Below are 17,233 nucleotides of genomic sequence, written 5' to 3' on the forward strand. Positions count from 1 at the left end.
CTGAGCCACCAGAGAAATATTATTCATATATTCATATAGTATTAATAGTAATATTAATTACACTAAGTATATTAATTAGTAAGTAGATACTTCACTAGGTTTAGAGACGCGTGAAATTGAGGGGGCTGGGGGCACAGAATAAGAGTAGCCCAGGGGTCCAAGTCGAAGCCACTCGGCTCAGTCAGAGTACCGTACCTTTCCTGTCCGTCCTGGGAGGGCTGCGAGGAGGTCTGCCCAGGCTCGCTGTCTCCAGCACAGCCCAGGTTCCCTTGCGTTCTCTCTGCAGCGCTGGCCCCGGTGCTGGGGTTCTGCCCCCCGACACTACCGCTGAATCCTGAGGAAGAGGCAGTGCTCATCTGGTTGATGACGGGAGCAGAGGCGGATGTGGAGACAGGGGGCCCGGCGGAGCCAGAGGCGGCACTGCTTGCAGCCGGGTTCAGAGAACTGCCGTTGGAGGTGGGATTAAACGCACTGCCCGCCGAGGGTGCGGCCGAGCCTGGATTTGAAGCTAAAGGCCCAGCGCTCCCAGGTGGCACTTGCGCCTGTGCTGCTGCTGGTGGGGCCTGGTACTTAGGTGGGATCAACAGGCTGCTGTCGAGCTGCAGAGTGGCCAGGTAAGGTGCTGAAAGAGGACACACAGAGAAGTGCCCTCAGGGGCGTTCTGCAGGCCCGGCTGACACAGACACTCAGAACAGTCACCTTCTGAAGAGCTATGCTTCCAGGCTGCAATACTCTGGTTCTGACACCCAAAATGCTATCTCCACACCGGAACGCAAGCTTGTATACAGACAAGCTTGTATACAGGAAGTAAACATGGGGCTACTTATTATAAACTCTGGAAGAGCCTCATTTGAAGAACAGAGAAGAAAAAGGAGAAAACCATTTCATTTACAGGAAAACCAATCATTTTCCTTTCAGACCAATTCCACATACCTTCACTAAAAACTGAGAGGCCATGTATTCTACAGACATCATGGTATATCATGCTCCTATGTGTTTAACACCTTATAAGCTAGGTGTAAGATTCTCTTGAGAATCTGGGTTAAAATTAACCAGTTAATACCAAATCATGCTGCTACATTTTCGAAATGTGGAGTAAACTAGATATGACTTCTTTAGGCTAACTTTAAATAGCTTTTCAAGAATATATGAACACATTAAAACTAGCATTTAACTACTTAGAACAAAAAGACTGTGCGCTCGGTCACGTACGAGTCTTTGTGACCCCACAGACAGTAGCCCGTCAGGCTCCTCTGTCCATGGGATTTTTTCAGGTAAGAATGGGGGAGGGGGGGAAACAATCTGCTATTCCATATCTCAAATTTGACTTTGTCATGTAAATCCCCGTTTACCTAGGTGATGGCGGCAAACTTGCGCATAAAGTTTGAGTCTGGAATGATTGTCACTCTCCTCGCTGCCCCACGGCTGGCTGAACCACTCGCTCACGAGCTCTTCCGTCAGCTTCTGCGCCACGGTCCTCCCCACACGCATGATCCCGTCGCGCAGCACTTTGCAGATGGGCTTGTGCTGCCCGAGCCGGCACATCTGACAGAACACAGCAGACCCCACTCAGAACAGGGACCCTCCCTCCTCAGAGCGCACCGTCAGCCGCTGAGACACCTGACATACACATGGAGGCCTCTTCCTTCTTCTCTCAGCGTTGCCACATGCAACCAGACCAGTAATGTCTTTGAATCTGCTCTCTTGTCTCTCCAAACCCTGGACTAGCCTCTCTAAGGAAAAATGTTCTGAAGAAAAAAATAAGGCTTCTTCACCCCAAGCACCTCCTCCCACATAAGGGAACACTGCTGAGCGCTACCTGACTGCTAATGGTCAAATCAAGAGCCGGATTCCTGCCTACAAAGGCTGAGGAGACATATGTCCACTGAAATCTCTTAAGTAATCTCTACTCTGGATGTTCTCCCGTAAGATAACACTAACATTTTATGGGCCACCTGTTACACTGTTACATTTGGAGATCCCCAAGAGCAGAGGCCACTAAAGCAGTGGACATGCTGACCACTTTTTAAAAAGTAAATCGTTGTTTTAGCACAATGAGATCCCGTTATTAACCTCCAGAACATTAAAGGGGTGCTTATGGTAAAGAATGAATACCATATATCTGCAAAAAGTAAGCTACTTAACTACATGTTAACTGGCAGGAGAGCCCATATAACTAGCCCATACTAGAGCTAATAAACAGAAGGCTTACCAAGCTCCTAAAAAATCCTCTAGTGTACACTCCTCTAAAGCAGGTATGCATTACTGCCAAAAGAGCAATTCTGAAGTGATCAAGTAATCCTTTTATGTTCTGTAACTTATGCTGAGAGCTTCATTCAAAAGAATGACTGGGCTTTAAAATTGCTTAGACAAGTTTTCTGCATTAGGGTAATTGTGATTTAGTATTATTACGCATCATGGACCAGGCACTGTTTAGAAATGACTGTTTCCAAGGATTTCCTTCAGTGGCTTAATTGATGCCATTATTTCAGACATAAGCGTCTTCTCTTTTCTTTGAAGCAACATGTAAGTTTACCATTTCATGTGTACTCATACATTTATAGATGGTCAATTTCTGTTATGGAATATTTTTGAAATTCAACTTGGCATCTTATTTAATAAACACTTTTGTAATGCTTATAATATATCACAGCTCCAAACACTTTATAAACACTAATTTCATTTACTCTCATCAAATATGAAGATTAATTGGGAGTATAAGGTACAAAAACTTTAGTGTATATGTACTTTAGCAGAAGAAATGTACACTAACTCTTTAAAGACAGATATGATTCTAATTTTTCAAAAGTAACAGGACTTTATATACTAAATATACGAAATTATCTAACATTACTAGGGTTATTACATTATTAATCTGTACCAAAACTGAGTATTAAGATGTTTAAATAAAACATAACAGGGATATGAGTCATTAAACTTCTATATGATTCAGGAATTTTCCAGCTAAACATTTTTATACTGTTTTCAGGAACTCCCTCCCACCCCCAAGAGTAGATGTGCTTTGTTTTTGTAAAGTTCATCTTCCGAACAACCACTATCCCCCGGTGAGTAGTCCTTTTAAACTCAAGCACATAAATGGGGAAAAAAACAGCTGATGGGATTTTAAGATGTGTAGTAAGGCTAGTAGAGGAAAATCTTTTCAATCTAATAACATATAAAGCTATGATGGGAAAACAATGTACTTCCTGAAAAACTTGCCACCTTATCCTTTTCTTCATCCTCCAACTATGTGCAAATTTTCCTGGAGATCTATTTTGAAGGTATTTATACTTTAAAATTTAGTCACAACTAGAAATAATCTGAGGACCTGCATCAGATGACTTTCACCTCTCGTGTCTTTCTCACCTCATATACAGCGCTCAAGTCCCTGAAGAAAGTTTTGGCTCCTTCGAGCAAGGCCTCGTTTTCTGGACACACCACAATATAGGCAACATCACGGTGGCCCCCGTATGGGTCCAACAACAGCCTCTCCCAAAACGGCAAGGAGAATGGCGAGATGGTGAGGAAGTCCTTGTCATAGCCTACCAGCAGGGTGGGGATGGGCAGTGGCTCAGGAGACTCTTCAGAACCTAAAACAAGACTGCAGTTTAGGAAAGCTCTTGCGAGTCCTTTCCCCCCTACCTCCACAACTGTGAATTCTCTGGCGATTCGTCTTAATTCTGGCATCAGACGTTTTATTGCAGGCTGACATGATACTCTTAAAAGTAGTCTTCAAATCCTCTAATTAAATGGCCCCTGATGAAGAACTTTAATTAAATGAGTCAGAACATGCTTATAAAGGTTCAGTGAGTGCAGACTAGAGCAGGTAGTGTTAGTTCTCCAAACAAAACTATCTATCTGCCTCTAAGACAAGCACTATGGTCTTGACTACAAAGAAGCTGACAGAACGAGTTCAGAGGTTCATCCAGATGAAACGGCAGTGAGGACTGGGAAGAGGAGATTCTAACAAATAGTCTAGTTGCATTATTTGCCCCATTGACCTTGATTATGCCAAAGACATTAAGAAACATTATCTCCAAAACTGACTACTGGAAAACAGGAGATTATAAAATTTAGTAGTCAGGAGGGAAAAGATTCTATTTTGTCAGCGAAGGAAGGACTTGACAGTAACTAAAGCTGCTCTTTTCATGGAAGAAAAAATCCGAAAGACTGTCAATAGGGAGAAAGGTCTACCGTAGGTTCCCCGTCCTGCCATCTTGTGGAACTGCTGCCAGGTGAGTGGCCCCTGCACATGCTGGATGTTCTCCCAGGTCCTGCCCGTGCGCTTTTTCTGGATGGCGTCCTGGAGAAAGGGCTGCAGGGACAGCAGCGTACGGACCACGTCTTGGGAGGACAGCATGCTGATGTCCAGCACTGCAAGAGAAGTGACAGAAACAGGACAGGAACCGTCAAGGCGGGTTGGCACGACCTCAGCGACAGGACGTGACAGAGACGTCACTAGCAGCAGAGTCTACTTACGGTAGACTCTAAAATACTTAGTAAATAATAAATTTTATTATTATTGGAAATAATAAAAGGGGAAATAAGGTTATTCTATATAATCAAGGCTAACTATAGAACTGCCTAAAAGTGGAAAGGTGAATAGGTCTGACTTTTTAAAACCATACAGACCTGTTTCCAAGGGTATTCATAAAAGAGCTGCAAAAATTTCTTAATGATTGCTTCGTAATTACTTTTAGTTTCTTAACTACTTTTGAGAAAGTCATTTATGCATGTATGGCTATGCTGGGTCTTTGTTGCTGTGTGCAGGTTTCTCGTTGCAGTGAACAGGAGGAGGCTGTTCTCTAGTTGCAGTGTGGGCTTCTCACTGCAGTGGCTTCTCTTGTTGCGGCTTGCAGGCTCCGGAGTGCCAGCTCAGCGGCTGCGGCGCATCGGCCTCGTGGCCCCATGGCAGGCAGGATCCTCCTGGACGAGGAGCAAACCCGAGTCCCTGCCCTAGCAGGTGGATTCTTAACCACTAGAAGGCCAGGGAAGTCCAGTCCTTAATTACTTTTGTTTATAAATATTAATGTTTATCTGATTATATGATGAGTGGGAAAAAGGAATTTAAAAAGAAGCTTAGGACAGCTGGGGAGTCAGGGTTTCAGAACGCACATTCTTCCTGCTAGCAGAAGGACTCCTTAACCTCAAACGTGAAAACCTCTGAAACTCTCCCCAAACTGCACGGGCCTGCATGAACACAGGTGTATTTCTTCCCAGTGGGCAGAGAGAGGGTCTATAATGCTCATCAAATTCCCTAAAAGATCTGAAGAAAGAAGTACTGAAGCTGGAGGTGGTCAGCTATGAACCTGCAGACCTTTCCTTTCCTCTTCTCCAGCTGACGAGGACGGCGGCACAGATGGAAACCTGTGACCTATTTACCAACTGAACCTGGAACACAGGGTGCTTAAGGGTCTGAAGACATTCTCAGGTGTGTCCTCAAATCAAACACGGGTTGCAAATTGGTGGCACAGAGGTTTTGTTTTCATTTTTCAATCTGAAACAGATTTCTCAGGAAATTTCATACACAAATCTGGATTTCCAGCTTCTCTTGAAAAACTGGAAGACTATCTGACAAGTCTGGGGCTGAGACCACTACATTGCTAGATGCCCACCGCCTGTGGGAGTCGAGGCGCTGTCTCTCCTTCAGACACTCTGCTGCCTGCCTGAGGCTGCAGCAGGATTAACTGCCTCTATCTTCAAGCCTGTGCTTCTTTTCTTCTCACAGTAAAGAAAAAAGTAAAGTACTTCCTGTACCCATGGCTCTACCCAGTGTAGGAAAAATGACAGACCAAGAGAGTTACAGGTTAAAGAAAAATAAAAGCAGAGGCAATTCTTTGTGAACTCTATTCCTGTGCATACAAAACAGAAAGGATATTGTGGAAGGACACTGCTTTTTTGCAAAGCTGGCTCTCCACATCATTTGTTTACACAATCTGTCTGGTACTTTCAGCATCTGAATTTAGAACCCACATCTCATCTGCAATAAAACATGCTCTTCTTCATATCCAAAGATGACACTACTCATCCACCCACCCAGACTGCTTTTCTATCTGAAGGCCACTATCTAATAAAAGAAACCACATAAGATAATCACCCATAATTCTTTAGGGGAAAGACTTTAATTCATAAATTCATGCAGCAGTCATTAATCCAAAGACTGCTAAGTATAAGGCACTATACTTAAACCTAAGGAGTTATAAAAATGAGTATAACCCTTGAAATATTTTCTCGGGTGTCTCTACCTCCCAGAAGTCTCCTTGCTTATATAACCTTCTCCTCTGTAAGACTGAGGATGATTCCAAAAGTAGGGTCTATGTTTCTTTCATTCATAGAACCCCTCCAGCTTGGCCTCTGATCCCACAATCAGCTCTCACTGTGGTCAAAAGACCTGTTTAATACTTATCTTAAAAGCCTGGCTTACTGAATGCCTGCTGACCACTCTCTTGGTGGAGCTTGGATACACAGCAGAATGCAGCAAATGCAGGCCCTCCTGTGGCTCCATACCTGCTTCCTCCTCAGTGAGCCCTCCTCCTTCACCACACCCTGACCTGGGCTATCATCCATGTGCTGTCCACTCCCCTTCCCCTGAGCTCCACACCATAAAGTCCGAAGTGTCCACCTGGACATCTCAAAGGAGATCTTTAAAACTTCCCAAACTCAATTATGACCTTCAGACCTAGTCTTTCCCCAGAACACTCATCTTTGACCAACATGCCACTGTCTGTCCAGGTGTACAAGTCACAAACCTGGGTGTCTTCCTTAATATCTCACTCTCTCTGATCCCCCAAACCCAACGCATTACCAAGTCCCGCCATATACCTCCCAAACGCCCCGTGACTGTTTCCACTTCTTTCCCATCTCCTGTCCTAGGACACTAAGCCAAGCTACTGGTTCTTCTTTCATCTGCTGCAGGAACTTCTCAGTGTCCTCCAATCCCCTCTTGCCATTTTCTAATCCTCAGTCTACATTCCAGTCAGAGTCCACTGTTTCTGAGTACACAAATCTGATGGCAGTGTCTCTTCATAACCCATCAAGGACTTGTTAAATCTGAAGACCCAGGGCCCAGCGTGTCCCCAAAGGCTCTTGACAGTCTAGCCCTGCTGGCTTCTGGGCTTCTCTGAAGGCCCCACACTCTACTTAACTCTGGCCCTCCACGCTTGCCACCCTACCCTCAGTTAACCTGTACCCAGCGTTGCAATCTCGAATATCACTGCTTCTTCAAGGAAGTGTCCTCTGACACCCCATGCTTTCATCACTTATAATGGTTTGCAGTTATATGCTTATTTGTGTAATTATGTGATTCATGTCATTTTCCAAAATAGATTAGAAAGTCCCTGAGGGCAGGCACCTTGTCTCTTTCATTCACCACTGTTCCCCCAGGACACATCACAGCATAGATTGAGAATGAATAAAGAAGAGGTAACAGTCAGGTGCTCGGCACTCTTAGCGCCAAACTCCAAAAACATTTATCACCTGGAGTTTTTTAAGACAGTGACATGCCCCAGGAGCCACAACATAAAGTAAAATGTGATTACTGTTACCAGAGACACAAAATACTGGAAAACCAGAGGCAAGAGAAAGTATTCTGTAAATGGACAGAAAGCTTCCTGGAAGAAGTATCATGGAAACTTGACCCAAAAGGGTGTGAAGATTATCAGTCTGTATAATGTAGATCAGGGCTCCCAATCCCTGGGCCACAGACCAGTACCAGTCCGCAGCCTGTTAGGGACTGGGCCGCACAGCAGCAGGTGAGAGCCAAGCAAGCAAGTGAAGCGTCATCTGTATTTGCAGCCACTCCCCATCACTCATATCCTCCTGGTCCGTGGAAAAATTGTCTCCCTGTGCCAAAAAGGACAGGGACCGCTGATCCCAATGACTTTTATCCCACAACATAATTACTCTTCTCCAAATGTGTTTCAACATGAAACATTTCCCCATCCTTAAATTTCAAATTTCAAGATAGCTCTCACTTCAGTTGTGTCTATTTTTTAAGAAATAAAATTTAAAATTTTGTCACATAAAGGCAAGTGTGCAAGTTATCGTCACACCGAGACAGTTCTCAAAGTAAATCTGTATTCCGGGAAACCTACCGTTGCTGTGAGGCCAAGAGTGCACAGTGGCGCTTCTCACCAGGGCTTCATCCACTTTGCCGCCCGTGGGATTATCCACATACTGCCGACCCTGCTCCAAGGCATTAAAGCATTCCGTCCAGTAATCATTATTATCTGCTTGCACCCGGTCGTAACTCCAGCTCACACAGGGAAGGGTCTGGCGACTGTTGGAGGAAATGTAGTCTAGGAAACTCAGTGAAGCAAAAGGCTGTGTGTGTTGGTTCTGCAAGAGGAGGAGAAGGCTTATCGGTGGCTCCTGGGGTTTTCTGGCTCCTTCCATCTGAGGAAGGAAGGTGGTCTGACACATCATTAGACGCCTTTCGGCAGCCTGACCAATGTCAGAATTCTTCCCAAAAATATCCAACTCATCTTCCAGGAAGAGTCCCGAATTGTAACCAAGTTTGCGATTCATGATCGCACTAAACCCACAGGTGCAGCGGTACTGGTCCTCGTTGGAAGAATCGGGGATGTAGAGCCCGACATCCGCCCCTTTGATGTTCATGTTGCAGGCACAGATGCAACAGCTGTCAAAGTTTCTGTCTTTAAAGATGTTCATCACAGAATCCGAAAGAATCAGGGTGACATAGAGGCTGTGGGCTTCGGGGATTGGCTGCATGGTGGCAGGCTCCACAGAATTGAGAGGCCGAGTGGTAGAGGGGGTGGAGGCTGGTGAGCCCTGGTCCGTGCTGTCATACTTCACAGAGCCCTGGCCACTGGCAGTGCCCCCTCCTCTAGGAGTCCTTGGGGTCCTGGGGGTTCGTGGTGTGGGGACAGAGAAGCGAGGGGTTGCTGGGGACGGTAAAACTCCTGCTCCACTGTTGCTGGCTGGGGCAGCGCTGTTGAGCGTCACCGGCGTGTTCATCTGTGGCGTGTTCAGATAATCTGGATCTGCCAGGCTCCCGACACTAGGCACATTGCTGCAAGAGAGATGGCACCGCGTGAGAAGAGGGGGCAGGTCCCGGGTGCCCGACACGCACCTCAGCACCCAGCCTGGCCCGGCCATTTCTTACTTGTGCATGCTATCACTCGGTTTATTTCAGTTTCTATATATTTTTTTAAGGGATTCAAAGGAGTCAGTGCAGTGTGTGGAAAAGCAAGCAGCAAGGTATGAAGAATAATTCAATATAGCATTGCCCTTCCACTCAGTCCACACTTCAGCAAGCCTCCTCTTCATCTTTTGAGGAAATTTTACTATTTTTAACAAGAAAACATGACGCTGGGTTTGGACAAAGTAGTTCTGAAAAACTCTAACTACTAAACAGAACTTTAACACATGAGTTCAGATGCCAAATTAGCTAGAAGACCATAGATGAAATTCCCATCTAACTTGCAATTACAATTTTGTCCTTTTTTGAGACTGAAAGTCTGCCAGTGTACTTGTTCTCTGAGGCTATAATCTACATATGATTCTACAGTAGTTATAATCAAAGGCACATGAAAATTTAACATTTTTCTAGTTTCCAAAAAATGCAATCCTATCTAGCTAGCATTTTTATTGAAATGAGTGACCATGAGGGAATTCTATTTGAGGAACCCATTGGCCAGTCATATATTACAATTAATACAAATGTTACACATGCTGCCAAGAGGACTTAGTATTAATTAGGTCGTTGAACGTAAGTATACATGCTACATCAAAGTGTCCAAACTGCTAACAGGTTTCTGTGGTAGGCAACTGCAGTTCACTTTCTATTTTCCGTATGCTATGCAAAACAGCACCATGATTTTGAATTCCCAGAGACAATCACACTGTGCTGTTTTCTCATAAGCAGTGACTTCTGTCTGGAACAGCCACAAAGAAGACAAAACACGGTCCACAATGTTCTCACTGTAATAAAATGTTCTTGTTCTACATTCTCAGAGGCACCCATTAAACAGACTGGGATCATTCTTTTCAATCAGAAGGTATCAAAAGAAATAAGATTTTTAAATGCTTAAAATTCTTCTAATACTACTGTGCTTAAACTAATGTTCCTCCAATAAAGTACATATTCATTCACTTATAATTTGAAAGAAGAATGTCTTAAAGTAATGGCTCTTTGAATCATTTCTTCTGATTTTTAATTAGCTATGCCTAACCTACCAACCTGAAAATCCAAATCAGGTTCTGCAAAGAAATGTTCAATCTGAGGCACAGTGGTGTCTTTGAGTACAGATAATGAGTGACCCAGAAACCCTGATCAGCAATCACTGCTATCTCAGAGAGCAAAACGGTAAGTGTGTAATAATGATCTTTACTCTAATTGGACTCCTTTCAAATTTTCCTGTTCAACAAAACTCTGAAATGATTATGCAGTTCAGATCAGAAAGGGAACTACAACAATTAACTCAAAACCTAAATAATTAAATTGCTCCCGAGGCAGTAAAATGGTTTATCATATATAGGAACCTGACTTTTCCCATTCAAGAAAAATGAACTGAGGACCAACCAACCCCATGCTAGCTGCTGGATATGCAACAGTGAAAATAAAAAGAGGAAGAAAAGCCAGTGCATGGCAAGTATGAGAGGCATCAAGAGCGTGCCGGTGAGTCTGCGGCAAAGCGGGAGGGCCTCCTGCAGCTCGGACAGTGAAGAGTGCCTGCGGGGCAGGAGACCAGGCTTCAGTCCCTGGGTCGGGAAGATTCTCTGAGAAGGGCATGGCAACCCACGCCAGTATTCTTGCTTGGAGAAGTCCATGGACAGAGGAGCCTGGCGGGCTACAGTTCGTGGGATCACAAAGAGTTGGACACGACTGAGCAACACACACACACACACACGGTGATGGAGACCACAGCAGGCAGACTTCACACACACACACACACGGTGATGGAGACCACAGCAGGCGGACTTCACACACACACGGTGATGGAGACCACAGCAGGACGACTTCACACACACACACACACACACACACACACACACACACACACACACACACACGGTGATGGAGACCACAGCAGGAGGACTTCACACACACACGGTGATGGAGACCACAGCAGGAGGACTTCACACACACACGGTGATGGAGACCACAGCAGGACGACTTCACACACACACACACACACACACACACACACACACACGGTGATGGAGACCACAGCAGGAGGACTTCACACACACACACACACGGTGATGGAGACCACAGCAGGAGGACTTCACTCACACTCACACTCACACACGGTGATGGAGACCACAGCAGGAGGACTTCACACACACACACACACATGGTGATGGAGACCACAGCAGGAGGACTTCACACACACACACACACGGTGATGGAGACCACAGCAGGAGGACTTCACTCACACACACACACACACACACACACACACACACACACACACACACACACACACGGTGATGGAGACCACAGCAGGAGGACTTCTCTCACACACACACACACACACACGGTGATGGAGACCACAGCAGGCGGACTTCACACACACACACGGTGATGGAGGCCACAGCAGGAGGACTTCACACACACACACACGGTGATGGAGACCACAGCAGGAGGACTTCACACACACACACACACACACACACACACAGTGATGGAGACCACAGAAGGAGGACTTCACTCACACACACACACACACACACACACACACACACACGGTGATGGAGACCACAGCAGGAGGACTTCACTCACACACACTCACACACACACACGGTGATGGAGACCACAGCAGGAGGACTTCACACACACACACACACACACGGTGATGGAGACCACAGCAGGAGGACTTCACTCACACACACACACACACGGTGATGGAGACCACAGCAGGAGGACTTCACACACACACACACACACACACACACACACGGTGATGGAGACCACAGCAGGAGGACTTCACACACACACACACACGGTGATGGAGACCACAGCAGGAGGACTTCACTCACACACACACACACACACACACACACACACACACACACACGGTGATGGAGACCACAGCAGGAGGACTTCACACACACACACACACACACACACACACACGGTGATGGAGACCACAGCAGGCGGACTTCACACACACACACGGTGATGGAGGCCACAGCAGGAGGACTTCACACACACACACACGGTGATGGAGACCACAGCAGGAGGACTTCACTCACACACACACACACACACACACACACACACGGTGATGGAGACCACAGCAGGAGGACTTCACTCACACTCACACACACACACACACACGGTGATGGAGACCACAGCAGGAGGACTTCACACACACACACACATACACACACACACACACACACACACACGGTGATGGAGACCACAGCAGGAGGACTTCACTCACACACACACACACACACACACGGTGATGGAGACCACAGCAGGACGACTTCACACACACACACACACACACACACACACACGGTGATGGAGACCACAGCAGGAGGACTTCACACACACACACACACACACACACACGGTGATGGAGACCACAGCAGGAGGACTTCACACACACACACACACACACACACACGGTGATGGAGACCACAGCAGGAGGACTTCACACACACACACACACGGTGATGGAGACCACAGCAGGAGGACTTCACACACACACACACACACGGTGATGGAGACCACAGCAGGAGGACTTCACACACACACACACACACACACACACAGTGATGGAGACCACAGCAGGAGGACTTCACACACACACACACACGGTGATGGAGACCACAGCAGGAGGACTTCACACACACACACACACACACACACGGTGATGGAGACCACAGCAGGAGGACTTCCCACAGTCCACAACTGCGCAGTCCACGAAGTTAAGGGAACCAGCAGCCCCAGTGGCTGCACTGAGAGTCAGTCCTGGTCTCAGCGAGCCACGTGCCCAGCTGTGACACGAGGGGAGTGGGTGCCACACTGGAAGGTGCAGGTGCACTTACTTTATCCCAGAGAGTTCTGTTAACAGTGCCAGTTAGAATACCAAGAGTCCCTGGGGCGGCAGACAGCAGATTTAACACCTAAACACTGATCTAAGTCGTCTGTGACAGAAACTATCAAGCAGCAAAGGGCTGTGTGTTGGTTTCGAGGAGCCCGTGTGTGTAGGAGACTAAGCTGTGGAGTGGCTTCTGAAGCGGTGACACAGCTGTGAGCGGCATGCTCACCCACGGTGTGCCAGTCGCTCCAGCCGTGTGGGACCAGTCTGAGATGAAGCAAGCTGGGACACAGCTGGAGAAAGGCAACCGAGAATAAGCCAGGCCCTGCCCTACAGAGTGCTTCTGGGCACACACATTTATACTGTTGGTGGCGTGTTGCTTCCACAACCATTAGTTCTCAGAGCGATTCAAAAATCTTGTGCCTGAAACTCCATTTTCAAGAGGAGAAGACCTAGGTAAAATGGTCCCTTAAGGTCATAGAGAGACTAAACAAAAGAGGCAGGAATTTGAATCCTATGACTTCATGTACTTCTCCAAGTCTAAGGTTATTTTAAAGTACTTCGCAGTCACAGTTTTTCATTCCAATACAGACTTTACACAAACATAAGCATAAAGCCTGCTTGTAAAATTAAAGTTGATTTCATCAAGATGATTTCTATACGAGGTCACAAAAGTAGCCCACAGACTGGACCTACAGCATAAATTTGTCTTAGCTTTAGGAATGTAACTCTGAATTAACTGTCAACAATTTTTTCTTTGGTGTGGGGAGAGGGCACACGTCTTGCAGGATTTTAGTTCCCTGACCAGGGATTGAACCCAGGCCATTCACAGGGAAAGTGCCGATTCCTAACCACTGCACTGCCAGGGAATTCCCAACTATCAATATTTTTAAAAAGGAAATGCACATTAAAATCTCTCACATTCCTGCCTGAACAACTCCCTCTGGCTGAACAGCAAAAATAAAAAAATAAAAGTCCCTTTAAAGGGGGCAATACATACTCTCAAACAGTCTATTGTTGACCCCATTCGCCCCCACTGCCCCTACAGTGACACTTGAGTATCAGCAGTGCCTAGTGTTTTGCTGGACCCAGACCACTCCATCCACATACTGCTTACTTGGTCCTGACAGGCATTTGAGTTTGTGGCTTTTACTTTATAGTATTTACATTATGTCATTAAGAAATTATCAAAGGGAAAACGAATTCTGCATTGTTGAAGTCAAAATTATTTGGGGACAGTATGAAATACGTACAAGCTATGATAAATACTTCCTTTTCCCTCCCCCATATCATAGCACTGTTCTATTGCTGCTTTCTTGACAGGGGTCAGCAACAGAAATTAGCATATGAATACTTAACCTTAAAGTGCCTTAAGTAAACACATCTAAAATCATCAAAGTACATATAGCAAAGTACTTACCACCATCACCCTAAAAATATTACCCACTCCAATCTACTGCATGGTTCTGTGGCAGACTCTGATTTGACACTGAATGACCATAAACACCATGGTTCTCTACACAAATAACCTCAATTTTCCCATATATATGAAATTTAGTTTAGAAAATAATATTTTCAACACGAACATGCACAAAAACATGAATGGCCGATAAAGTTTCAAATGAAATGCTGTCATCATGTAAAGTAAATACTTAGGTTAAATGATAAAAATCCTATTAAATATGGCAGGCGACTTGACACAATCCCAGTACATACTTGTAGCCATCTCTAATGAAAGTGGCTGCAGGTGGCATGGGCAGTTGTTCAATTTTAGGAGGGATTGCCCACGAAGGCCGAAACAGACAGGCATCAGGAATCTTCAGAGGTAGCAGGCATTGACTCGGCAACATCTTCAATGGAGCAAACATGGAGGATCCCACAAAAGGCTGAAAAGTTGGAACTTTGTGCACGTACGAAAAGTCCTGTGACAACAAAGTGGGGTTGGTGATCAAGCTGGTAAACAACTTGAGGACATACCAAAACAGCAACAAAAATGACTGCAATTCACTATTTCTCTTACCTGATCAATGGAAAAATGTGAATGCCAACATTTTAAATTAATCAAAAGACATTAATATGCCAAGTGACATACCACATGGTCTAATTCAGAGAACCCTTAGGAAAGTATGTATATATTATTGCATACAGACAATACTATTTTAAAGAAGTTGTAGAAAAGTGTGCTTTAAAATCACCCTGTCTTTGTATGGGTTTCCCAGGTGGTGCTAGTGGTAAAGAGTCCGTCTGCTAATGCAGGAGATGTAAGAGATGTGGGTTCAATTCCTGGGTATTCTTGCCTGGAGAATCTCACGGACAGAGGAGCCTGATGGGCTGTGGTTTATGGGGTTGCACAGAGTCAGACACAACTGAGAGTCTGAGCATGCATGCATGTCTTTGTACAGTTAATATCCCAGCAATTACCTTTATTTCCTCTGGCTTGGGACTTCCTAATCCATCTTCCACTTCCATCTTGAATTCAGTGAGCTGTGTTGAAACCATACTGACCATTGGGCTTTCCATCATGCCTAATGCTGTCACTGTCTCTGAGCTGATCCCATCTTTATAATTCATCACAGGAGAAAATGCGGGGTGCTGTTCCAAAGAAGGAGGGGTGGGGAACATCCTCTGCAGGTCTGCAACTGCTAAAAATAAATAAATAAATAAGAAAGTAAAATTTTTAACGGGCCTGACTTCTTAAAAAAAAAAAATCCCAGTTCATAATCAGGCCCCCTAGTTGGCATCAGAAATAATGTTGACTGAATGGGCATATCCGTTACATAATAGAGTACTAATAATGGAAGTTCCTAAGAAGAAAATTAGGAAAATTTTCAGCGGAAAATTAGCCTTTGCTGAATCTTTACAACTGTCCTCTTGACGCTTTATAATTTGGCTTCACATTAATTATGTGAACAAAGTCTACATAAACATACTTTTTTCCCCCCTTCTAACAATTGATATCCTGAAAAATCTAAGGAAATGAAACTTCATAGTCAGGATTAATAATCATATCTAGAACAAAAGACAATTTATTGAAAATCAACTGGGGAAAAATTATCTTTTAAGTAATATTTAGAACAGTGCTTCTCAACCTTTTTTAAAAAACTCATTGTTATATACCTGAGGTTAACCATCATCACTTCCAGTGTCTCTTTAAGGCACTGATTCTTGAAGCACGAGTGTATGGGATGAAATGCAAGTTGTGGTTGTGAAATCTGGCCACTAGGGGGTGCCCTGTACAGCAAATGTATTTGCATATTTGGAGACGCCAAGTTTAAACCAGTAATCTGGAAACATCTAACTCCCCAGTTCTCAACCACACTGCTCTTTCTAGCAACTTCAACATTTAAACAGTAACTACTGTCTACAGTGGTATAATGTACTGTAACTACTGAACAGATGTTAACACGACCTACAGCACTGAATCAGAAGTTAATGAAGAATAGCTGCCCTGTGCTCTGCCCCAGCTCGCGCCTGAGGCTGCGCTGCACAGAGGAGCAGCGGTGGGCCGGCCCCCACCCAGGGGCTCCCACCACAGCGCTGCTGTGCGCTGCTCACTTCCTCCCCCCGGGCCTAGTTTCTTCATCTAGAAGGAAAGGCTTGGCTAGGAGTGTGATTCTCATTAGGCTTGCTTTCTTCCCTTTGTTTATGGAGGGAGGGGAACGCCTCCACCCTCGAGCAGAAAAGGGTGAGAACCTCTGGATTAGATGATTTTTACCATGTTTCCCAGTTATTTATATAATCCTGAATAATTTACCCTCTCCTGCCCTCGGGGACCAACAAGGGGCAAAAAAGGCCAATAGGCAGGGTTTCAGATCTCAACTTCTACTTCCATTAGAGAAGCTCCACTTCTATTTAACTTCTATAATAGAATTCTGTATAAGATTTCATTTGACAAAACAGTACCTGCTGCTGCTACAGAAAAAAAGTTAAAAAGAGAGAAAAGAAGAAGAAAACCTATTGTAAAACTCCCAAGATGATCTTCAAGTTACTTTCTTGCTGTAATAGTATTTGACCCTAACACCATATAACAATTCACAGTATTAGGGATACAAGCCAAGCCAGAAACTATCATAGAACCACTGGAGAGATTATATAGTTGATAAGTCCTGCTGCTGAAAAACAGGTCTTCAGATGCAGCAGCAACCAAACCAATACATCTTTAAAATAAGACTAAAAACTTAAATACAGAAAAATAGGTTATTCTTGAAATATATTCA

General features: G+C 45.0%; 1 protein-coding gene across 3 annotated transcripts in view; it reads right to left on the reverse strand.

The window, feature by feature from the left end:
- MED13L (mediator complex subunit 13L) overlaps positions 1-17,233 on the reverse strand; it is a 289,944-nt gene that overhangs the window by 24,306 nt on the left and 248,405 nt on the right. For 2 of the 3 annotated variants that reach the window (XM_061141858.1, XM_061141856.1), the window contains 7 exons: positions 15,438-15,658; positions 14,733-14,938; positions 8,094-9,031; positions 4,195-4,374; positions 3,367-3,590; positions 1,353-1,545; positions 196-622 (listed from right to left, as the gene is read on the reverse strand). In XM_061141858.1, the coding sequence (XP_060997841.1) occupies positions 196-622; positions 1,353-1,545; positions 3,367-3,590; positions 4,195-4,374; positions 8,094-9,031; positions 14,733-14,938; positions 15,438-15,658 (2,389 nt within the window). The remainder of the gene's footprint in view (positions 1-195; positions 623-1,352; positions 1,546-3,366; positions 3,591-4,194; positions 4,375-8,093; positions 9,032-14,732; positions 14,939-15,437; positions 15,659-17,233) is intronic. The other variant, XM_061141857.1, reaches the window with a different exon arrangement.

The sequence above is a fragment of the Dama dama genome, chromosome 5, assembly GCF_033118175.1.
Source record: "Dama dama isolate Ldn47 chromosome 5, ASM3311817v1, whole genome shotgun sequence".
Taxonomy (NCBI): domain Eukaryota; kingdom Metazoa; phylum Chordata; class Mammalia; order Artiodactyla; family Cervidae; genus Dama; species Dama dama.